Source organism: Bos mutus, chromosome 28, assembly GCF_027580195.1.
Source record: "Bos mutus isolate GX-2022 chromosome 28, NWIPB_WYAK_1.1, whole genome shotgun sequence".
NCBI classification, from domain to species: Eukaryota; Metazoa; Chordata; class Mammalia; order Artiodactyla; family Bovidae; genus Bos; species Bos mutus.
Genome location: NC_091644.1, coordinates 37,741,494 through 37,765,880, shown reverse-complemented (window position 1 = coordinate 37,765,880; position 24,387 = coordinate 37,741,494). Strand labels below are relative to the sequence as shown.

Below are 24,387 nucleotides of genomic sequence, written 5' to 3'. Positions count from 1 at the left end.
AAGTTGCTCAGTCGTGTCCGACTCTTTGCGACCCCATGACCTTAGGCTACCAGGTTCCACCGTCCAAGGGATTTTCCAGGCAAGAATACTGGAGTGGGTTGCCATTTTCTTCTCCAGGAGATCTTCCCGACCCAGGGATTGAACCCGGATCTCCCGCATTGTAGGCAGACGCTTTACCGTCTGTGTCGCCATGACCTCCATAGGGAAGCCCAGTGAAGGCTCTGGACACCGAAGCATGTGCACTTCCGAGGTTGGCAGTACTCTGTCTACTTAGGAATCAATGTGCCATGTGCACAGAGGGTGAGGTGTTCTGTCTTCTGTGAGGTGTTCAGGGAGGGAACAACAGAAGCTTTGAATTTGGGACTCTCCCATACCATTCCCTTGTGCGTGCTTCTCTTTCCCTTTGGCTGGTTTTGGTTTGTTCTTTTTTGGCTGCACAGCAAGGCTTGTGAAATCTTAGTTCCCTGACCAAAGGTTGAACCCTGGACTTCAGCAGTGGAAGTGCTGAGTCCTAACCACTGGACTACCAGGGAGTTCCCTGGATGCATTTTATTTATATCCTTTTGCTGTAATAAAACTGTAATCATAACATGTTCTTGAGTTCTGTGATTCCTTATGGTGAACCTGAGAGGTAGTAGGAACCTCCAAAATACCAGCTGGCTGGTCAGAAGAGTGGCCTGGAGACACATCTCCCCCCATATTTGTGACTGGTGTATTCTCATACAGCAATCTTGTCATACAGCAATACTGTCCCCATAACACGAAGTCTGGCTTGACTCTAGGGTAGATGGTGTCAAGTTATTGTAGGGTACTTATGGAAACATTTAGCTGACATTCCTAACCTAGTCCAAGAGCTTGGGAAAGCCCTTTTGCTTGAGTGATAATGAATCTGTGCATGTGTGCGCGCTAAGTCACTTCGGTCATGTCTGACTCTGTGACCATATGAACCTTCCAGGCTCCTCTGTCTATGGGATTCTCCAGGCAAAGAGAGAGTACTGGACTGAGCTGCCATGCCCTCCTCCAGGGGATCTTCTGAACCCAGGGATCGAACCTGAGTCTCTTATGCCTCTTGCATTGGCAGGCTGTTTTTTTACCACTTGCGCCACCTGGGAACCTGAGATCCTATAAGACTGGAAATCTGATCAAAGGTACATGTCTATTGCCCGGACTGGGGTGAGATGTGAAGGTGCATATATATCACAGCAAAGCAAATGACTGATATCAGGGGATTGCACACAACAGAAAAAAAGCTTTTCCTTATATCATGCACACATACAGATTCTTCCTAGCCTTAACAGTGCACCTGTATCAGTTGATAGAGGTATGTCCTGAGCCACAGGTGGAACAGAAGACTTGTAAGGCCACACAGATGACCTGAGGCCTAGAACTTGACCCGGGGCAATCTGAGACTATGTGTCTGTTACCTTATGGCACTAAGGAAAGAACATGCTGTTCCTTCTGTTGTGCATTGCAGAACGCCACGTAAGTGGGAGGTGATTGCTATAAGATAAACCAAGCAACCTGCTGATACAAAGAACAGTTAGTGCAACTCCTGTGCCTCGGAATCTCTCAACCACACTACGGTTATTCACTTGTAAACCATCTATAAGCATAGACTCCTCAAACAGAACCAGACTGTAAATCCCTGAGGCATGTTGCTTCTAAGTGGTATTGTTACTGGGCTGTGGACTGACAGTGGTTCATCACCAGTGTTGTAAACAGAATGAAAAGTATCAGAGGGCAACATGGGTAGTAAGGACTGGTATGGTCATGTGAGACTTGTGTGTCAGATAAATATACCTATGTCTGTACTGATCACTGAAAGATTAAAGACTATCACAGATCATAGTCAAAAAAGTGGGAAACCACTGATCTAGTCCAAGCCCCTTATTTTCCCAGTCAAGATATTTAGATAAAGAGGTTGAGGTTTGTCCAAGGTCATGCATATACAGCCAGAGAACTGGGTCAAGGATCAGATGTCCCTACACCCTAGTCCAGGGCTCCTTACATGAAAACCTAAAGACCAACACTCTGTATACACTAAAAAGCATATACAGAAGCATATATATATATATATATATATATATATATATGTATATGTATATATATATACTTATGAGAAGCAAGCGAACTTCCCTGATGGTCCAGTGGCTAAGACTCTGCACTCCCAATGCAGGGAGCCCAGGTTCAACCCCTGGTCAGGAACTAGATCCCACAAGCCACAACCAAGACCTGGCACCATCAAATATATAAATATTGAAAACCAAGGTTCAAAGTGCCATAGAAGATCCTAAGCATAAAACATCCAGTCTTTGGATACATGAAAATGGAGCTCTTTCTGCTTTCTACAGAGCTATGTTTTAAAGACCTATTTAGGTTTTACTTGTGCAATGCCTGAAAGACAACATTTTCAAAATGAGTAATAACTCACTGTCCGCCAATTCCCTTACCCACCTGTAAGGAATCAGTTGCATGTATCACAGATGAGCCTGCCTCAGATCAGCCCCCCTGGCTCACGCCCACTCCTCCCTCCAGGTCACAGCTTCAGCTTGCTAAGTCTTGTGAGCAGGGACACCAGCTATTATGTCATAAGGGTAAATCTCAACGGAATGCAATGCTATTCTTTCCCCTGGTTGAACTTTACACTTTGTGACTTCAGTACCATACTTTTTCAGAAAATTGTTTCCATGACTTTTTTAAACTTATTTTTTGGCCTGCATGCCACACTGTGTGGCGTGTAGTCTTGGTTCCCTGACCAGGGGTCAAAACCTGCGCCCCCAGCATTGGAAGGTGGTCTTAACCCCTGGACCTCTGGTTTTTGTTGTTTTTTAGTCACTCTGTAGCACACCAGGCTCCTCTGTCCTCCAGTATCTCCCAGAGTTTGCTCAGATTCATGTCCACTGAGTCAGTGATGCTGTCTAACCATCTCATCCTCTGCCACCCTCTTCTCCTCTTGCCTTCTATCTTTCCCAGCATCTGAGTCTTTTCCAGTGAGTCAGCTCTTCACATCAGATGGCTTCCAGTTCAGAAAGTGAAAAGTTAAAGTGTTACTCGCTCAGTCATGTCTGACTCTGCAATCCTAAGGACTGTAGCCCACCAGGCTCCTCTGCCCTGGGATTCTCCAGGCAAGAATACAGGAATGGGTAGCCATTCCCCTCTCCAGGGGATCTTCCCTACCCAGGGATCAAAACCAGATCTCCTTACTGCAGGCAGATTCTTTACCTTGCCACCGAGGAAGTCCAACAGTCCTTGGGAAGTCCCTAAATATGATTTTTTAAAAATAGTTTCATTCTATTGGGTGACATTAAGTATCACAAGTTTTCCTGGGAGAATATTCTTCAAATTAAGAACCCGCCTGCCAATGCAGGGGACACAGGTTTGATCCCTGCTCCAGGAGGATTGCATGTGTTGTGGGGCAACTAATCCCCTGTGCCACAACTGCCGAGTCCATGCGCCCTTTAGCCTGTGCACCACAACCCACTTGCTGCAACTAGAGAAAAGACCAGGACTCGGTGCAGCCAAAAATATATAAATAAAATTTTAAAAAAAATTGAAAAGTAAAAATCTGCCTTATAGCAGATTTACCAAGGACTGCAATAACCAATCTAATCACCAATTAAGAATAAGAAAGCAGACCTACATTTGATATAAAATTCCTGTTTAATTAGGTTGATGAAATAAAATTAAAACCTAGAACTCCACTTATCATAAGTACAAAAGAAAGAAAGAAAAAAATGACTAGCTATCATATACCAGCCCTCAAAACTTTACTTCTTATGGATTATCATTTGACCTCAGATCAATCAGTATTCCCACTTTTATTTAGATATTTTGTCTAGGTACAATAAATATTAAGGTTGTTTCATTTTTCTTTAAATTTACTCACTTTTAAATTTAGTCTCATCCCAAGTAATTCTTTGGACGGAAGAGCCTGGTGGGCTGCAGTCCATGGGGTCGCTACAAGTCAGACAAGACTGAGCGACTTCACTTTCACTTTTTGCTTTCATGCATTGGAGAAGGAAATGGCAACCCACTCCAGTCTTCTTGCCTGGAGAATCCCAGGGACGGGGGAGCCTGGTGGGCTGCCGTCTATGGGGTCGCACAGAGTCAGATACGACTGAAGCTACTTAGTAACAATAGCAACAAGTAATTCTTAAAAATGACAGGTATATTTGCAACATATGGTAAAATAATACATAACCACTAAAATTCTAAATGTTCACCCTACACTTAAAATCATCTCTCATACAATCAGCAGTATTACATGATGACTGAACTGCCGACATCTTAAAACAGTTGCTTCAAAGGTAGTATTACAACATGAATAACTGAAAAAGTGTCCATGTTTCACATATATAAAAAATTCTGAAACTCAGTACATGGATTTATCACAATTACCAGTAGTCAGTGAGGGGGGAAAAAAAAAGATTCAGGTTGTTACTTCTGCTTTTTCTGTGTCTTAGTTCGTCTACTTTTCTTCTGTCCTTTCTTTTTCTTCTTCATGAGAACAGCTTTTTCTCCAATAAACAAACCTTTAGAATTCTGTGCACTTTTCGAAGCAAAGTTAAGTCCCTGCTTAGGTTTACTGACATTCTTCAAACTAAGATTTGAATTTTGTTTTAACTTTTCTTTATGGACAGAACGCATGACTCTGAGTTTTCTTCCCATCAGTTCAGAATTATTTAATTTCAGAGCAAGATGAACAGCATCTGTATTCTGTAATAAAAATCAATATATTAAATTTTACAGAAACTCTTCTGCAAAGAATCTAGCAAAATTACAACTTTTATGGATTAGAATAATTTTCAAGCTTGTGATTCAGAAACCCCTGTCGGGAATTCCCTGGCAGTTCAGTGGTTAGAATTCTGTGTTTCCACTGCAGGGGGCACAGGTTCCATCCCTTGTTGGGAAACAAAGATCCCACCAGTCTCGGTGTGGCCAAAGAAAGAAAAAGTAGAAACCCTGCTCACTTCCACAGGTAGGCAAGTCCAAGCCGCAGTGTTTCAACAGCAGTGCTTGCAGTTTTAATCATGTACCCTCATGCACTTCTCCCCAGGAAGCACTTAGGCTATCTTGTCAAATGACCAGGTAAGCCCACAATCAAAGAGGCTTCATTTTTTCTCAATGTAAAATGAACTTTCAACTAAGGAGATGAATCCTAGGTGGCCTTTTAAACCAATGAAGCTCCTCCTCACGAGCCTCTTCCTACAAAGCCCCAGCTGTACTGGTTGATGTGAGAACAGAGAACTCTATTACAATCCTCGAGATGTCAGACTAGATGCCTTCAGGGTGCCATTTAAACCCAAATACGGTTACTCTTTTATTCTAACTCAGTGTTAACAACTCTAAATATTCATGACGTGTTTGTTATAGGGGTTTACAAACTTATCAGCAGTCAGAAGACAGAGAGCAGAGAGACAGTGAGATTGTTACACCACAGTCATGGATGGAAGCATAAGAATGTGAGTCCCTTCCTTCAAACCCATCTGGCCCTACATACGAAGAGCCTTAAAAACAGTCACATGTCTTGATCTGGTTAGTGATGACCCACTGGGGAACTTTCCTAAAGAAGTAATCCAAAAATGAAGGCAAACATTTGAAGGAAAAAACAATCACTCCAATTTCATTATTATAGGGAAAAAGAGAAAACAGTACACATGTGTGACACTTGGGAAACACTAGGGAAAAGACAGTATAAATTATGTTACATGCCTCAATGGAGCATACTTACACAACAGAGAACATAAAGGCAGGTTACAGAACCTTATGTTCACAACATTAAGTATGACCACAAAAGGGCAGAGATAAAAACCAAGAGGACATATATGAAGGGGTGATTGTAGAGGGAAGAAAAAACTTGAGTGCCTTTGGGTTGTTTGTGTAATTTTAGACACAAGATGCTAGTTAATATTTAGCGAACTAAATATAAATTGTGTAACAAAAACTAAAATTTTCTTCTAGCTGAGTGAAGAGTCCATTTTCTCCTTTTCCAGTAGGTAGAGATTTGGAGATTCAGTACCTTTAATGTTGTTGTTCAGTCACTAAGTTCTGTCTGACTCTTGGAGACCCCATGAACTGTAGCTCACCCGGCTCCTCTGTCCATGGGATTTCCCAGGCAAAATACTAGAGTGGGTTGCCATTTCCTTCTCCAGGGGATTTTCCCCAACCCAGGGATCGAACCTGCACCTCCTGCACAGCAGATTCTTTCCTGCTGAGCCACCAGGGAAGCCCAATACTTTTAAAAGCCAGCATCTAAAACATTATTTAAAGAAACAACTGACAAAGGATTAATTTCCAAAATATACAAGCAGCTCATGCAGTTCAATACCAGAAAAACAACCCAATCAAAAAGTAAGCAGAAGACCTAGCACACATTTCTCCAAAGACACACAGATGGCTAATAAACGCATGAAAAGATGCTCAACATCGCTCACTATTAGAGAAATGCAAATCAAACTACAATGAGCTATCACCTCAACTGGTCAGAATGGTCAGCATCAAAAAATCTACAAACAATAAATGTTGGACAGGGTGTGGAGAAACAGCAACCTTTTTGCATTGGTGGTGGGAATGTAAATTGATGCAGCCGCTATGGAGAACGATCTGGAGATTCCTTGAAAAACTAGGAATAAACCTACCATTTGATCCAACAATCCCACCACTGGGCATAAACCCTGAGGAAACCATAACTGAAAAAGACGCGTGTACCCTAATGTTCACTGCAGCACTATTTACAATAGCTAGGACAGGGAAGCAACCTAGATGTCCATCGACAGATGAATGGATAAAGGAGCTGTGGTACATACACACAGTGGAATATTACTCAGCCATAGAAAGAAAGCCATCTGAGTCGGTTTTAATGAGGTGGATTAAAATAGAGTCTATTATACAGGGTAAAGTAAGTCAGAAAGAGAAAAAGAGTATATTAATGCATATATATGGAATCTAGAAAGACAGTACTGATGAACCTATTTGCAGGGCAGCAGTGGAGATGCAGACACAGAGAACAGAGTTACAGACACAGTGGGGGAAAGACAGGGCCTGAACTGACAGAGTAACATGGAAACATAATAACATATGTAAACTAGCCAGCCAGTGGGAATTCGCTATATGACGCAGGGAGCACAAACTTGGTGCTCTGTGAAAACCTAAAGGGGTGGGATGGGGTGGGAGGTGGGAGTGAAGTTCAGGAAGGAGGGGACATATACACCTATGGCTGATTCATGTTGATGAATGGCAGAAACCAACAGAATACTGTAAAGCAATTATCCTCCAATTAAGAATAAATAAGAAAAATACAAAAGTCAAAATGAATGAATAAATAAAACATTATTTCATGACATTACTATGGAGAAACAACCAGGACATCTCATAGTTAGACGCATAATAGAGCACAGTAGGAACAGTGCTCTATTATGGCAGGTTATGAATTTACTTAAGGTGCAATTTGAGGGTGACAGCGAGAGTTATGGTGGAATGATGGGACAGCAGGGACAGCCTCCCCCAACACACTTCAAGGACGGTGACGCCACATTAATCTCCATACCTCAAACAGCACGTAGCCAAAGCCTCTGCCGACTCCAGTAACTTGATCCCGCACAATCCTCACGGCCACAACGTTCCCACAGGCCAAAAAGTGCTTCTCAACTGCAGATTCTTCAACTTCTAAAAACAGGTTCAACCAAAGGGGAAGTGAGGACTTGGAATCGCCTCAGGACGTTAGAGATGTTTAATTATACATCAAGGTAAGCGCAGCCTCGCAGTAATTAGTCAAGTTACACTCCACATTTTTCAAAGTTAGTCTTAAAGCAAAACACTGAGTGACCACTCAGGTGATATCTGCATTACTTCAATGACAAACAGATAGCTTTTTATTTAAACGAACTTACTGTATGGGAGATTTCCCACAAATACGGATCTCTTGTCCCTCTGAAACACAAAATAAAAAAATCACGAAAGAGAAAACAGAAGTCACAATGAAGTCCACTCTTTCCCTCACCGCACATGTCTGACGGGGCTCCATCTCCTGATTCCCCTGCCTATCAGGCCCCTGTTGGATTTGGCTTCTGCCATCTTTCCCGCAGGAGTATGAGCCCCAGAGTGAGGAACTTCTGTTCACAGCTGGCACTGACAACATGGCAGTGCTCAAGGAAGGCCTGCTCCTTTGGAGGTGGGCACACTTTTTCTATAAAGGGCCAGAAAGCAAGTATTTTAGGCTTTGTGGGCCATGCAGTCTCTGCTGTACCCCTTGCCTCTGCTGTTAAAGCAAAATAACATGAAATTAATGGGCTTCCCAGGTGGATCAGTAGTAAAGAATCCACCTGCCAACGCAAGAGACTTGGGTTTGATTCCTGGGTCAGAAAGATCCCCTGGAGGAGGAAATGGCAACTCACTCATGTTCTTGCCTGAAGAATCCCATGACAGAGGAGCCGGCGGGCTACAGTCCATGGGGTTGCAAAGAGTCGGACATGGCTGAGCACGTAATGGGTATGGTTTTGGAGCAATAAAACTTTATTCACAAAAACGGGGAGCAAACATTGGGCCCTCAGGCCAGTTCACTCTTTTGTGCCACGTCCACCATCAAAGCCAGGACAGTCAGCCAGGTCTTGGTCATTTCTCATCTAGCTACCCTGATGCCGATAGTAACACATTCTGTCTCTGCAGTGAGTTCTTACCAACTCATGCTTCATTCATTTCAAGAGACCCCAAGGAAAAGCTTCTGAACAAAACCCAGATTCCTCAACATGGCAGGCCAGGGTCATCATGACTGCCCTCCACATATTTCTCCAACAGCAACTCTGACTGTGGCCTGTCCTCACACTACCCACTAATAACTGTATCAAGCTCTTGGAACCCCCACAAAGGATTAGGTTTTGGTCCCACCGTTCACAGTGTTCAAAATTTTTTTGCCCATACAACACTGATAGGACACCTGTTCTCCAGGAAACCCTCCTTTGTCCCTTCTTGCTGGCAACCTCCCACACTGAGTGGCCCAATCCTGAGCTGACGTTTATGACAATTTATCATAAAACAGTGCCATGGTCAGCCCATCTGCTCACCTTTACGTTGCGAACTTCTAGACAACTGAGACTGTGTCTCAGCACTAACATCTGACACAGAGCAGGGACTAAACACTATTAATGAGCAATGTAACTCGAGACCTTAGTCTATAAATAGGGTGCTGGCTCCAATGCTCTTTAATATTCCTTTCAGCCACACTCTCTAGGATTATTGGATCTGATGTAGGAGTGGGAACCACTTTCTTTTTTTTTTTTAATTAATTAATTTATTTTAATTGGAGGCTAACTACTTTACAATACTGTAGTGGTTTTGCCATACACTGGCATGGATCAGCCACGGGTGCACATGTGTTCCCCATCCTGAATCCCCCTCCCTCTTCCCTCCCCATCCCATCCCTCTGAGTCCTCCCAGTGCACCAGCCCAGAGCACCCTGTCTCATGCATTGAACCTGGACTGGCGATCCATTTCACATATGGTAATATACATGTTTCAATGCTATTCTCTCAAATCATCCCGCCCTCGCCTTCTTCCCCCGAGTCCAGAAGTCTGGGGAGCCACTTTCCTGAAGCTAATGCTGACTTGGACTTCCCTGGTAGTCCAATGGTTAAGACTATGCTTCCAATGTAGGGAGCGCAGGTTCAATCCCTGGTTTGGGGAACTAAGATCCTACAGGCCGCATGGCACAACCAAAAAGAAAATAAAAGTCAAAAGCTAGAGGCTTCCCAGGTGGTTTAGTGGTAAATAATCCACCTGCCAATGCAGGAGACATGGGTTCAATCCCTGGCTTGAGAAGATCCCCTGGAGAAGTGGCAACCCAGTCCAGGATTCTTGCCTGGGAAATCCCATGGACAGAGGAGCCTGGCGGACTACAGTCCCTGGGGTTACAAAGAGGTAGACATGACCGAAGTGACTGAGCACAAGCAAGGATGAGCAATGCTGACTTAAGCCCTCGCCTGCCCCAGGCGCCCAGGCTGAGACCACAGAGGGCAGAGGCGGCTTCCTCTAATTCCCTCATGCTCCCGGCTAATCCAACTCTTCTCCCAGCACAAGCTCAGAAGAAAATGTTCTTCTCTACACTACTGCAGCGAAATTCTTCAGACAGTGCAAACACTACTTACGGAGGAGGTCTCAGTTGCAAGATCCACTCTAACACGAAATCCTTCTTCAAATTGGGCCCCATTTCTGTTATAAATATGAAGGGAAAATGGCTGTTAAAAACAGGCACTGAACTACTGGGGTATTTAATCTGAAGTGAACCCAAAGAATAAAGACAGCATGGACTCATACGTAGAATAATTCTGTTCAAACATCAAAGAGACGAAATTACCTTTCCAGTGCTTTTGTAGCAGCACTCTCATCCTTAAACACAACATAAGCATTAATATTTTTCTGATCGGGATGAATTTTACGCCTACATAAAAAAAAAAAAAAAAGTGTAAAATTTGCTAATCCCAAAGTCACTAAAATAAATACAGCTCGTTTTACACTCTCATTCAACACCTATGACAAGAATTTCTGGGAGGATTTTCATAAATTCTTTTCATAAACATTTAGTAATAACCCCCAAAATAACACACAACATGTACAGATAGTGGTGAAACACGCGACCTCCGCCCTCTTCCCAGTCATCACAGTGGGCAAGCAGAAGACTGCCCCAGGCGACCCCACCACATGACCAACGGTCCCCTTAGCTGCACCTCTGTATCTCACACACACATAAACAGGAAAAACAACTTGCTTTTTTCTTTTTACTGTAAAATAAAAACTACACAAACCTGTAAACGTGCACAGCTAAGGAAATTATTAACAGGGTAGTACCTAAATAGCAAAGCACTCCAGTATTCTTGCCTGGAGAATCCCATGGACAGAGGAGGCTGGCAGGCTATAGTCCATGGGGGTTGCAGAGTTGGACACGACTGAAGCAACGTGGCACTTAGCACCCTTGTAGCCTGTCCGTGGCCCCAACAACTGCAGCCCCTCCGCTCCTTCAAAGGCAACCACCACTCCCACCTTTATAGGAACTACTTCCCTGCATGTCTATGTGGTTTTACCACCGAGGTGTCTACCCCGAGACATACTTGGGTCTTGTTCAGTTTTCCACTTGAAAAGTCTTTAGAATCCTGTTTAATCTGATTCCCCATTTATCTATCTTATAGTTTGACCTAAAGAATTTCCCTGGAAAAAACTGGCCAGCCAACAGCAATCATGAGGCACCTCTGATTTGAAGATGCATTCTGGCAGAGGAAGGAGAGATCAAATTGCCAACATCCACTGGATCATCAAAAAGCAGGAGAGTTCCAGAAAAACATCTATTTCTGCTTTACGGAATGTGCCAAAGCCTTTGACTGTGTGGATCACAATAAACTGTGGAAAATTCTGAAAGAGATGGGAATACCAGAACACCTGACCTGCCTCTTGAGAAACCTATATGCAGGTCAGGAAGCAACAGTTAGAACTGGACATGGAACAACAGACTGGTTCCAAATAGGAAAAGGAGTACGTCAAGACTATATATTGTCACCCTGCTTATTTAACTTCTATGCAGAGTATATCATGAGAAATGCTGGGCTGGAAGAAGCACAAGCTGGAATCAAGATTGCCAGGAGAAATATCAATAACCTCAGATATGCAGATGACACCACCCTTATGGCAGAAAGTGAAGAGGAACTAAAGAGCCTTTGATGAAAGTGAAAGAGGAGAGTGAAAAAGTTGGCTTAAAGCTCAACATTCAGAAAATTAAGATCATAGCATCTGGTCCCATCACTTCATGGGAAATAGATGGGGAAACAGTGGAAACAGTGTCAGACTTTATTTTTGGGGGCTCCAAAATCACTGCAGATGGTGACTGTAGCCATGAAATTAAAAGACGCTTACTCCTTGGAAGGAAAGTTATGATCAACCTAGATAGCATATTCAAAAGCAGAGATGTTACTTTGCCCACAAAGGTCCATCTGGTCAAGGCTATGGTTTTTCCAGTGGTCATGTGGATGTGAGAGTTGGACTGTGAAGAAAGCTGAGCGCCGAAGAATTGATGCTTTTGAACTGTGGTGATGGAGAAGACTCTTGAGAGTCCCTTGGACTGCAAGGAGATCCAACCAGTCCATTCTGAAGGAGATCAGCCCTGGGATTTCTTTGGAAGGAATGATACTAAAGCTGAAACTCCAGTACTTTGGCCACCTCATGTGAAGAGCTGACTCATTGGAAAAGACTCTGATGCTGGGAGGGATTGGGGGCAGGAGGAGAAGGGGACGACAGATGAGATGGCTGGATGGCATCACTGACTGGATGGACGTGAATTTGAGTGAACTCCAGGAGTTGGTGATGGACAGGGAGGCCTAGCGTGCTGTGATTCATGGGGTCGCAGAGAGTCGGACACAACTGAACGAGTGAACTAAAATGAACTGAACTTTGAGCTTAAAAATGTTAAGGTAAAGGAAATATGTGCCTTAGAACTGATGAAATGTGATACTTGTGATTTATAATAGAATTTTTAGATGCAAACTTTCTTATTCTCTTCACCCAGTATGTCTGATTAAACGTCTCTGAAATTTCTCATTTCTCGTGGCACATTTTAAGTCATTCTGCAATTCTTTCTGTGACTCTACAGCTTACATTGAGGCTTGAAGACAAACTCCTGACAAATTTATGTTATTATAGACATCAGAAACAATAAACCATGATGGTTCATCCAAATATACACATTTGTGAGGTTAAGAAATTATCTCATTTTTCACCAAAATGGAAGAGAATTTACAAGTACTCCCTTTCTCTAATTATAAACTTACTTTATTGCTGCCAACTTTTTGGACAAAGTTCCCTCTGCTGGAATCTTTAAGAGAAAAAAAAAAAGTATTACAGGAAAGTCATCATTTGACATTATTTCAAAATAATTATATTTTAATTAATCGAATTATAAATACCTAACTCTGATATGGAATAAAAATGAAGGAAATACTGAACCAGAAACAACTGTCCTAGTGCCGTATGAATGGGGCCTTGTGGCTGAGGACAAACATTCCCAGCGACAGCGCCGCATTCAGATTTCACAGGCAGCGACTCTCCAACTAGGTGGGAATAACGGATGACTCGAAGGGGTTGCTGGCATATGAGGAGACGATGTTGTTGAAGACACATGTGAAGAGTGTTAAGGAAAACTGTTTTATAAAATGGGCATGGAAAAAAGGGACACTTCTAAGTTGACATTTTATTGAATATGCTGCTGCTGCTGCTGCTGCTAAGTCACTTCAGTGGTGTCTGACTCTGTGCGACCCCATAGACGGCAGCCCACCAGGCTCCCCCGTCCCTGGGATTCTCCAGGCAAGAACACTGGAGTGGCTTGCCATTTCCTTCTCCAATGCATGAAAGTGAAAAGTGAAAGTGAAGTTGCTCAGTCGTGTCCAACTCTCCGAGAACTCATGGAGTGCAGCCTACCAGGCTCCTCCACCCATGGGATTTTCCAGGCAAGAGTACTGGAGTGGGGTGCCATTGCCTTCTCCGATTGAATATGCTATCTTCACTCATATCTCTCTGAGTTTATATATGCCAACTGGCAAAAACAAAACCCTTCAGTATCTGTCCTCGGACAAACAATGGAATCTCCCTTTTTTCAGGATCATGCTATTTTCAGTCATATACAGTACCTAAGAGTGATGGGAACGGGTAGGGAAAACTTTATGGAGAAGGTGGAAATTCAAGTCAACAATGGTGACTAACAGCAATGTGCCAAATACCGCCAGGTACTGTGAACAGGAAGGTCAAAAGATGCAAATTGCCAAGTTCACAGTCCAGGGGTATCTGTAAACACCAATCTCATTTAGGGCAGTCACTATACACCTCCTCTGGAAAACCTGTCTTTTAGTCATTTGATAGTTCACATAGTAAAAGTAAGAAACTGAACTACTACTTCTTAGTCTGCCTTGCTCAAGCTAACAAATGATAAAGCTCTCAGAATATAGACAGAAACATAGTCCAAGACATGCAAAACGCCCACACGAATAATCAACATGTGAATGCCAGGCATCAAAATTTGTCCCCTAGGTGCTTTCTAGGTGCTCTCAAGGACCTGTGCCCTGCTACTAAAGATGAGAATGAATAGATATAGCATAAGACGATAAATTACAAAAAGGATTCAGAGGAAGAAAAATACCACTTGATGTTACAAAGCATCAAAAAGCCTTGAATAAGTGACATCTTAAGTGCCTTCTGTAAAATACATATTATCTTGATGAGCAAAATGAGAGTTTAAGGATTCCCAGAATATACAGTGAAATACTACTCAGCCATAAAAAAGAAGGAAATCTTGCCATTTGCGACACCATGGATACATGCTGAGGGTATGCTAAGGGAAATAAAGACCAGTACCCTATGATGTCACTTATTCATGCATCTAAAAACCAAAACAGGGAATTCCCTGGTAGTCCAGTGGTTAGCAACTCCGTGCTCTCACTGCCGAGGGCCCAGATTTGATCCCTGGTTGGGAAACTAAAATCCTACAAGCCTCACAATGTGACCAGATAAAAAAACAAAATAAAACTCAAGAGATACAGAGAACAGATTGGTGGTGACCCAGAGAGAAGGGGGTGGAGAGTGGGCAAAACGAGTGAAGGGGCTCAAGTGCACAGTGACGGATGCTGACTAGACCCATGGCGGTGACCATGCTGTAGTGTGAACAAACGCTGGACTGTTACACTGAACGCCTGAAATTAATATGTTACATACCAATTTTACCTAAGTTAAAAAAACAAAGAACTGAGCAAAAGGATGTGGGTGGGAAGGCCCACGTGTTGATCTGCTACAAGCGCAGCGCCCAGGCTGCAGGACAGTCACGTGTGGCAGAGCGCAGGGCCCCAGGGCCGCCCTGCACAGACCGTCAGGATGTCGGGAAGAACAGCTAGAAAAATGACAAGATTTTAGGCACCTCCATACATATTTGATGTGAACCGGTGTAGGTGCTGGTGACCCAGCGGGCAGCTGGGCTCAGTCTGGTGGCACAGAGGAGCAACATCACAATGTCCCAGCCGCCTCCTAAGGACTACAGTGAGGTGCCGGCCACCAGAGGGTGGACGGCAGGGTCACCTGATGCACCAGTAATCCATGGATACGAAGAATCAGGGCTGGCTCCTCAAGGAGAACACCAAGCCAAGGCAGGGGTGTGTGTAATGTTCATGGGGAGGGAGGTGGAGGAGAGAGATTTCGGGTTAGGAGCTCCAGGAAGAAGTGCTTTAGGAAGATTAAGTAGACAGAGGTGTGTTGGCTACATGTGAGGCAGACAAAGCAGGAACTGTAACAGGCCTTTGCAACTATTTTGGCCAGAAGTGAAAACTTAGGTGGGACAATGCAAAAAGAAAGGAATGACTCATCTTCAGAAGAAACCACAGTTGAAAACCAGGCAGGGATGATAAGCAACAGGCTGGATGGGCTAAAGAGTCCAAGGCTGGCAGTCTGAGCGGTACTAAAGAACAGGTAATCAGTAGATGGCATAGGATAGGGTTGTGGATCGATACAGGTAAGGTGAGCACAGAGGGGCTGGCAGGACAACCCTGTGGATGTGTCAGGCAAGGATCTGATATGAGGAAGCAGGACTCAAGAAGGGCTGACAGAAGACACATGTGATAAACAGAAGAATCTAAAACCGTGATAGTAATTATGGAGACTGTGCCAAAACCTTAAGGTCTACTTTTAGAGAAGTGGGCAGTTTTGCCTGCTGGGGACGTTTGGCAATTGGTTGTTACGACTTGGGTGGGAAGGATGCTACCGGCACCTAGTGGACAGAGGCCAGGGATGCTGCATTACAAAGGTCAGTGTCCAACAACACACAATTACCCAGCATCAAATGTCAATGGTCTCACGGCTGAGAAACCCCATTTTAGAGAGTCACGTTGAGAAAGAGCAGTTTGAAACAAGGAATAAACATTTCTTATATTCTAATACATATTAATTGTATTTTAAAAAATCTATGAATGATGCTTCTTCATGCTCCAAGGAACATGGCTGTAACTGGTCTACAGAGCACTCAATTGGTGAAATCAGATACCATTTGCTTCCATACAGTTTTAACATTAAACTGATTAAACATACTTTATCCTTCTATGTCAGAGCATAAGCACTGCTCTCCAGAGTCAAGCAAACCCTCCATATGAACAGCTGTGATTCCAGAAATGCTACTCAATAGGTTGAACATCTCCACCTGTTCAACTGACTCACAAACAAAAGTCACAGATCCACCCTCCAAAATATACTTAGGAAGGATATCATTTTACTATGTGAACTCATTAAATTACCTAACCAAGTCCAGGGGTCAGTAATAGACAGCAGGTGTGACTCTGCTTTGGCGCTACATTTGAGCCTGTTGGTTCTAAAGGTTAAAGTCAAGGGCTCCTTCATCTCACTAAAACCAACACATGAAAACGTCTGATTTACATGCAATACATTTTCAGATGATGTACTTTCAAGGAAGGAAAACATACCAGGGAACGAAATCGTACAGATTCTATCTGTCCATACTCTTTAAAAAATGACTTCAGCTTCTAAAAAAGAGAAAAAAAAAGATACATATATTTTAGTCCATTTTAAGAACATCAAGTAAGTACCACAAAACAGAATTAAGTAAAATGGTTGGATAATCTTTTCCTGCCACGTTTCAAGAATATTTCAGGAAAAGTAAGTAACTATTCAGTTAGAAGACAAAAGTTTTTAAGTAACTATTCAGTTAGAGGACAAAAGTTTTTACTGAAACTTATGTAAAAAAAAAAAAAACAACACACAATTCATGTTACTATCCCTGAAATACACATTTCTGCCTTTCAATCTTTCAAAATCTTTTACTACATGTAAACTAGTACTATATGCTCCATAGATTCTGTCATCTTTTCACACTGGCTTATTTAAACCAGAAATGGATTTTAAGGATGCTTATGTCACTATGGGAAATTTCCCAATTGTCTGGAACCAAGACCATCAGATTCAAGAAAAATCTTTGGGTGAATTATATACATTATGCTTATGACTGGCTCAGGATGTGATGAATGTGTATATTTGACAGCTCACACAATAATGTCTATAAGCAACTTTAATTCAAAAATAACTTATTAAACATGTAAAGCTCCACAAACACTCCCCTCCCTTGAGCCCTTATAATCTAACATGAAGATAAGTAACCAAACCAAAACTATACTACTACGGAAAATGGCTTATCTTCTACAAAATAATCACCCATCAAAAGCTAGGAGACAAAAGGTCAAAGGGGAAAGGGAAAACCCAGAAAGTAAGCTTCTTGTACTGTTTTAAGAAAGTGGAACTGAAATTGTTCCTTAAAAGATAAGCAGGATTTTGACCCAAGGGATTGCCATCAGGGTGACTATCACATGAACACACAGAAAGAAAAGGGCGTGTCTTGGTTGATCGAACTCCAGGTAATGGAGGGAACTTAGGAAGGATGGATTCATTTTCATGACAAATATTTATCAAGCCTCTACTACACATCAGGCACTGTTTCAAGTGCTAGTGACAGAGACGTGAAGAAGAAAAATACACATCCCTGCACACACCGTGCTGCTGTTCTCGTGGCATGTAACAGAAGAGAAAGCTGGAGGAAAAAACCAGAGAAGACCACTGCGACAGTTCAGATAAGATTTGCAAAAGCCCGAATTAGAGCAGAGACTCTGGGAATGGAAAGGAGCAGGTGGATGCTGGAATGAATCTATCAAATGATTTATATAGTCATTTATAATGAAATTATGTATTAATGACTTATTAATTATGTACTTATTCAATAAAGTGATATCAATGGCCTTCCTGGGCGGCTCAGACGGTAAAGAACCTGCCTGCAATGTGGGAGACTTGGGTTCAATCCCTGGATTGAGAAGATTCCCTGGAGGAGGAAATGGCAACCCTCTCCAGTATTCTTGCCTGGAAAATCCCACAGACAGAGGAACCTGGTGGACTGCAGCCCATGGGTTTGCAAAGTCGGACATGACTGAGCAACTAACACACAAACACAAAAACAAAATTATGAATTAGTAATTTCTCTGCATGTTTATAATACACAGACTATACACTCACCTTCTTATTACAGGTGACAGGCAAATTCCCAACAAACACAGTTCTCTCATTCTTTAATCTCTCTTCTTCTTGGTTGATTTGAATTTTCTTTCTTTGATTTACAACTGTCTCTTCTACATCATCAAGTAATTCTTTATCTGCAACTGTAACACCAGGTTGAGAATTTTTCCTTTTCTGCCCTTGTTTCTGGTGAATTTCTTCTTCTAAATCAGCACTTGCTAAAGCATCTTCCCTTTTTAAGCCAAAAAAAAAAAGAGGGCATGGAAGTCAGGTCTAGCATTTGGCAAAGCACAGATTAGGAATGCTTCCCACCTCCTGGCTTTCCTATAAACTTACCATTCATAATCTACATTTAAATAGCATTATCAAAATGTGACTCATATCTTTAGGAAACTCAAGAATTAGCAAAAGGTCAATTTCTGAAGATAGTTTAAAACTGCCAACTAATTAAGCAACAAAAGTTCACTCAAACAAAAGCTGGTTCACTTGAAGTTCTTGGGGATTTAGTTTACCTGCTGCTGCTGCTGCGTTGCTTCAGTTGTGTCCGACTCTGTGCGACCCCATAGACGGCAGCCCACCAGGCTCCCCCGTCCCTGGGATTCTCTAGGCAAGAACACTGGAGTGGGTTGCCATTTCCTTCTCCAGTGCATGAAAGTGAAAAGTGAAAGTGAAGTCGCTCAGTTGTGTCCGACTCTTAGAGACCCCATGGACTGCAGCCTACCAGGCTCCTCCATCCATGGGATTTTCCAGGCAAGAGTACTGGAGTGGGGTGCCATTGCCTTCTCCGAGTTTACCTTCTACCAGTGCCTAATTTTATTCTCTGCTCTAGAATTCTAGAGTTACTGCAGCACTCCCAGGGGCTCTATTAAGGTTAACAGACCAGCAAAGTATTTAACTTTGTAAAACCAATCTGACTAACAGAAGAGACCAGATTTCCAACTGCAATATTTAAAGGACTGCTTATCAAAATTATTGGCTTGGCCAAAAAGGTCATTTGGGTCTTTCCATAAGATGTTATAGAAAAACCTGAATGAACTTTTTGGCCAACCCAATAAATTCTGCCAGTATTGTAAAGTATCAGTGCACTTGGATAAGCACACCAGTCCAGAAAGAGAACTGGACCAGGAACTTAGGAGTGAGGGGGGAGAAGCAGTAGTAGGCATCATCAAACTCATTCATTCATTCGCTCAATAAATATTTACTACTCAGTTCTAGCCTCTGAGGATACAAAGATAAGCAGACCATTAAAAGCTTTTAACAGTCTAGTCTCTGAGGAGACAGGCAAGCTTCACCATAAAATAGTAACATGTATAATACCTGGTGTAGAAACATAAAAGAAACAAGAGACATTCTCAGAGGAGGAAAGGCAGTATACAGCATGTGGTCAGTCCTCAGTGAATGATGACCATTATCATCCCTCCACTAGACCACAATTTCCACTAAGGAGAGGGTATATGCCTAGTTTTCCCATTTACTATGGCATTTAAAGTACCTAGCAGGAGTGAGATGAAATGAGACGCAACAGTAAGGTAGGAACCAGATCAAGAAGGACCATGCCTGTTATGCAAAAGTGCTTAGATTTTATCCCACAGAAGACAAGGAGCTCGTGAAGACCCTGAAGGTGCCTGAAAAAGGTCATTTAGCAGCAGCTGCTGTTCAGTCACTCAGTCGTGTCGACTCTTTGGGACCCCATGGACTGCAGCATGCCAGGAGGTCTCCCTGTCCTTTACTGTCTCCTGGAGTTTGCTTAAATTCATGTGCACTGAGTCAGTGATGCCATCTGAACATCTCATTCTCTGTCGTGCCCTTCTCCTCCTGCCTTCAATCTTTCCCAGCATCAGGGTCTTTTCCAATGAATCGGTTCTTTTCATCAGGTAACCAAAGTATTGGAGCTTCAGCATCAGTCCTTCCAATGAACACCCAGGACTGATTTCCTTTAGGATGGACTGTTTGGATCTCCTTGCAGTCCAAGGGACTCTCAAGAGTCTTTTCCAGCACCATAGTTTGAAAGCATCAATTCTTCAGCACACAGCCTTCTCTATGGTCCAACTCTCACATCTGCACATGACTACTGGAAACACCATAGCTTTGACTAAAGCAGAGCAAAGTGATGTCTGATTTTTAATACGCTATCTACATTTATCATAACTTTTCTTCCAAGGGGCAGTCGTCTTTTAATTTCATGGCTGCAGTCACGTCTGCAGTGATTTTGAAGCCCAAGAAAAAAAAGTCTGTCACTGGTTCCACTTTCCCCCATCTATTTGCCATGAAGTGATGGGACCAGATGCCACGATCTTGGTTTTTTGAATACTAAGGTTTAAGCGAGCTTTTTCACTCTGCTCTTTCACCCTCATCAAGAGGCTCTTTAGTTCCTCTTCACTTTCTGCCATTTGAGTGGTATCTGCATATCTGAGGTTGCATATTCTGCATATTTCTCCCAACAGTCTTGCTTCCAGCTTGTGATTCATTCAGCCTGGCATTTCACATTATGGGCAGCAGAGCAGAAGATAGTTATGAATGCAGCAAGGCTGGGTAAGGGAGACCAGTAAAGAGACAGTTACAACTGCAGGCATCTCAGAAGACAACAAACTCACCAGAGCAAGAGAGGTGGTGGAAAGGGAAATCACATTATAAGAGATAATTAAAAGACAGCATCATTAGGACTTGAGAAACGTAGGGAAAAGAAAGAGTCTAAGATGACTCCCAAGTCACAGGCTCAGGCAACTGGAAGGCTGATGGCACCACTCATGCAGAGGAACAGATATGACGAGTATAATGAGATCAGTTTGAAGCATCCTGAATTTGATGTGTATATGAATAAGCCGATGGGCAGCAGAGCATTGCATGATAGGACACTGCCAAAGAATTGATGCTTTGGAACTGTGGTGCTGGAGAAGACTCTTGAGAGTCCCTTGGATTGCAAGGATCCAGTCCATCCTAAAGGAAATCAACTCTGAATATTCATTGAAAGGGCTGATGCTGAGGCTGAAGCTCCAACATACTGGCCATCTGATGCAAAGAGCCGACTCACTGGAAAAGACCCTGGTGCTTGGAAAGAGTGAGGGCAGGAGGGGATGACAGAGGACGAGATGATGGATGGCATCAACAACTCAATGAACATGAATTTGAGCAAACTCTGGAAGATGGTGAAAGACAGGGAAGCCGGCGTGCTGTAGTCCGCGAGGCTGCAAAGAGTCTGACACGACTGAGCAACTGAACAACAAGAACAATCAACAGGCTGACAAACAGATATACAGGCTTACAGATCAAGCAACAGAGATCAGGGGATTACCCTGATGGTCCAGTGGGCTTCCCTCATGGTTCAGACAGTAAAAAATCTGCTCTCAATGTGGGAGACCTGGGTTCGATCCCTGGGCTGGGAAGATCCCTTGGAGAAGGAAATGGCAACCCACTCCAGTATTCTCGCCTGGAAAATCCCACGGACAGAGGAGCCTGGAGGATTACAGTCCACGCAGTCGCGAGAAGTTGGACACGTCTGAGCAACTAACACTTTCACTTTCACCAGTGGCTAAGATTCTGCGCTCCCAAGGCAGGGGGCCCGTTTTCCATCCCTGGTCAGGGAATTTTATCCCACGTGCTGCAACTAAAAGATCCCTCGTGTCACAACTAAGACCTGGCACAGGCGAATAAATCTATGTTTTAGAAAGAGACAGTGAGATCAGAATGCTAGAGCCACACAGACTGGGAGACTGCCCAGATTGATGGCTATAAAAAAGAATTATGAGATGACCAAGAACAGAATTCTGAGCGAAATGAACATTTAAGGAATAGTCAGAAGGAAAGGTGCCTGAGACAACAGTGAGAAGGAACAGACAGAGAAGTGGAAACTCAGAAGAGGTTGACACCAAAGAATGCAATAGCTTCAAGAATGGCAACCACATGACATGTAAAAGAGAGGGCTACAGTTAGAGGCAGTGCTCCCTATTAAATGTGGCACCTAGGTCAGAACGGCTTCCCTGAGCACTGTTTCAAAAGTATGGTCAGATCAAATAAAAAATTAACAACCAGAGTGCCAGTGTGTGGAAGAGAAAATAGATCAAGAAAAGGAAGAGAGAGCAAGTGGAGATTTCTTTTTCTAAAAGTTCAATGATGAAAGAAAGATTTGGGGGTCACATATGCCTGTGGACAGTTGGATTTCTTTAAGATGAGAATCTTTAAGACAATCTTGAGTGGACAGATCAAAGATACAGGAAAAAAGCAGAAATGGATATAGGTATCTGATGGCATATAACCTCTGAGAAGACAGAAGAGGTACGTGATATATAAACAGTACAGGTGACTGCAGTAATCTTGGACAGGGAGTAAGACACCCTTCTCTGAAAGCGGAAGAAACTAAAAACGTGATAGCTGCAATCAGGAGGAGGAGGAAAGGAAGCAATTCACAACCGTTAGCAATTCATGACTCTCAGAATAGCTAACAAGACCACCTGCCAACAGAGAACAGAGATATAAAGAGCGTGAAGAGAATGGTCTAGAGACTGAGGAAAGTTAACTAGAAACGTATAGTGTTTAAAAAATAAACTGTTTAAAAAAAAATTGAGCTAATGGAGGAATCTGATCTCTGAATAAGTTTTAGAAAACCAAACTCATCTTTTATATACACAAAGTAATATTTATAGATGAAATCTAAGTCTTAGGTTTGCTTCCAAACAATGAGGAAGATATGAACAGGATAAAGATGAAACAAGCTTTGCCAAGTATTAATTACTGCTGATGCTGGGTACATGGGGTTCCTTACTCTTTTCAATTTTTGAATATGTATGGGACTTAACATAATAAAAAATTTTTAAAGAGAACTATCAAGTGAGAAAAAAAACTAAAATGAATACTACCAGTGTACGAATCTCAATTTCGTTACCATCTGATTTCTTTCCCATCAACTTAAAAGAATTTTACCAACCTGTTTGCCAACTTCTTCTCTGCATCAGAAAGTTTCTTCTTCACTTTCATTTTTTTGGCAGGTTCTTGCAAAAGTGGCCTTTGGATTTGGGGTGAACTTTCTTCCTCCTCATCTCGTTTCCTTTTTTTGATGGCTTCCTTTTAAAAGTTTAAAGTTATGTTTGAGACCTCATCACTTACTGGTCTTTCAAAGTAGCATCTTTTCTCTCTCACTGGTATATCCAGTAATGAAAGGTTACTGAAAATTGATCATATCTGCCCCAGTTTACAAAGCATCCCCTGCAAGGTAGGTTGCTTGTTTTTAAGTTGTTTTAATGGGCCACTCGTAGTAGAACGCAATGACTTACTTTAGGCACAGGCACGTACACAGGTTGAAGCTGAGGGTTCACAGAGCCGAAGAGGGAAGCCAGTCGACCGGTACTACCCCTGGAGGGTTGCTTGCCGCGGAATAAACTATTGGCGACTTGTCCCACCTCATAGTCTCCTTCCAGATTCCCACAAGCGCCGTCGTCCGGGTTCTGTCTAGACACGGACGCCAGAGACTCAACGACATGATTCCACGCACCACCCCTCGCGTCCCAAGCTCCCGAACGCATTCCCGCCCAGGCAGACAAGCCACGAGCCACTCACCCCTCCTGCGCACTCTGCTTTTTCTCACGTTTGTTCTTCCCTTCCAGGGCCATTCTTCACCTAAAAGCCTCCCAGCCCGCCGCAACAGCACGTGAACCCGCACTTCCGGGTCTCGGCCGCTCGGCTCTCGGAGCCACGCCCCTTCCGCCCCAGGAGTCTCTGTGGACGCGCTAGGGGTGGAGACAGCAGGCGAAGGGGCGGAGATAGCGGATGAGGGCGGACACTGCGAGCCTGCCGGTCGAAGCCAGACTTTCGAATCGGTTCGCACTTAACTCTCTTTGGCTGAGACCGAGTCTTCTTCCGTGAATAGTTCAGGTCTGAAGTAGGAATAAGAATCAGCCGCTGTGAGTGGGCTACGAATCCAAGCAGAGGTAAAACACGTACGAGAATCTCTGCGTTGTCGAAGACAGAGGAGGTGTGTCGGGAAATGAGGTTACAAAGATGTAGGTCACACTGTATTAACAAATGACGAATCGGTGTGAAGGATACATGGGGCTCCTTAGTGCTGCTCTTGCAACTTTTCTGAAATCTGACATAATTTCAAAGTAAAATTGAGAAGAAATTGTGGTAGACCACAGCTCTAACCTGGGCTTCCCTTGTGGCTCAGACGGTAAAGAATCTGCCTGCAACGCTGGAGACCTCGGTTCGATCCCTGGGTTGAGAAGATCCCCTGGAGGAGGGCGTGGCTACCCACTCCAGTACTCTTGCCATGGACAGAGGGAGCCTGGCGGGCTACAGTCCATGGGGTCTCAAGAG

The 24,387-nt window shown here is 43.2% G+C and overlaps 1 protein-coding gene and 1 non-coding gene across 2 annotated transcripts; one reads left to right on the top strand and one right to left on the bottom strand.

The window, feature by feature from the left end:
• Positions 1 to 2,133: 2,133 nt before the first annotated feature.
• TRNAG-CCC (transfer RNA glycine (anticodon CCC)) lies at positions 2,134 to 2,206 on the top strand. Its single transcript has one exon. It is a non-coding gene; the product is annotated as a tRNA-Gly (tRNA).
• A 3-nt stretch (positions 2,207 to 2,209) lies between these two features.
• RBM34 (RNA binding motif protein 34) lies at positions 2,210 to 23,769 on the bottom strand. Its single transcript, XM_070364860.1, has 11 exons — positions 23,632 to 23,769; positions 23,349 to 23,523; positions 23,003 to 23,139; positions 18,082 to 18,313; positions 16,488 to 16,547; positions 12,807 to 12,850; positions 10,349 to 10,432; positions 10,140 to 10,203; positions 7,890 to 7,929; positions 7,547 to 7,665; positions 2,210 to 4,716 (listed from the first exon to the last, which is right to left on the bottom strand). The coding sequence occupies exons 1-11, from the start codon at positions 23,682 to 23,684 to the stop codon at positions 4,438 to 4,440; spliced, it is 1,287 nt and encodes a 428-aa protein (XP_070220961.1). The 5' UTR covers positions 23,685 to 23,769; the 3' UTR covers positions 2,210 to 4,437.
• Between the last annotated feature and the right edge of the window lie 618 nt (positions 23,770 to 24,387).

Bases quoted from the DNA above. Each gene is read 5' to 3' on its own strand.
- RBM34 (XM_070364860.1), bottom strand. From the start codon at position 23,684: ATGGCCCTGGAAGGGAAGAACAAACGTGAGAAAAAGCAGAGTGCGCAG. The intron at 10,433-12,806 runs GTAAGTTTATAA...TTTTTTATGTAG, and splicing joins AAAAAGTTGGCAGCAATAAA to GCGTAAAATTCATCCCGATC. The intron at 7,666-7,889 runs GTAAGTTCGTTT...ACCTGTTTTTAG, and splicing joins TGTGGGAAATCTCCCATACA to AAGTTGAAGAATCTGCAGTT.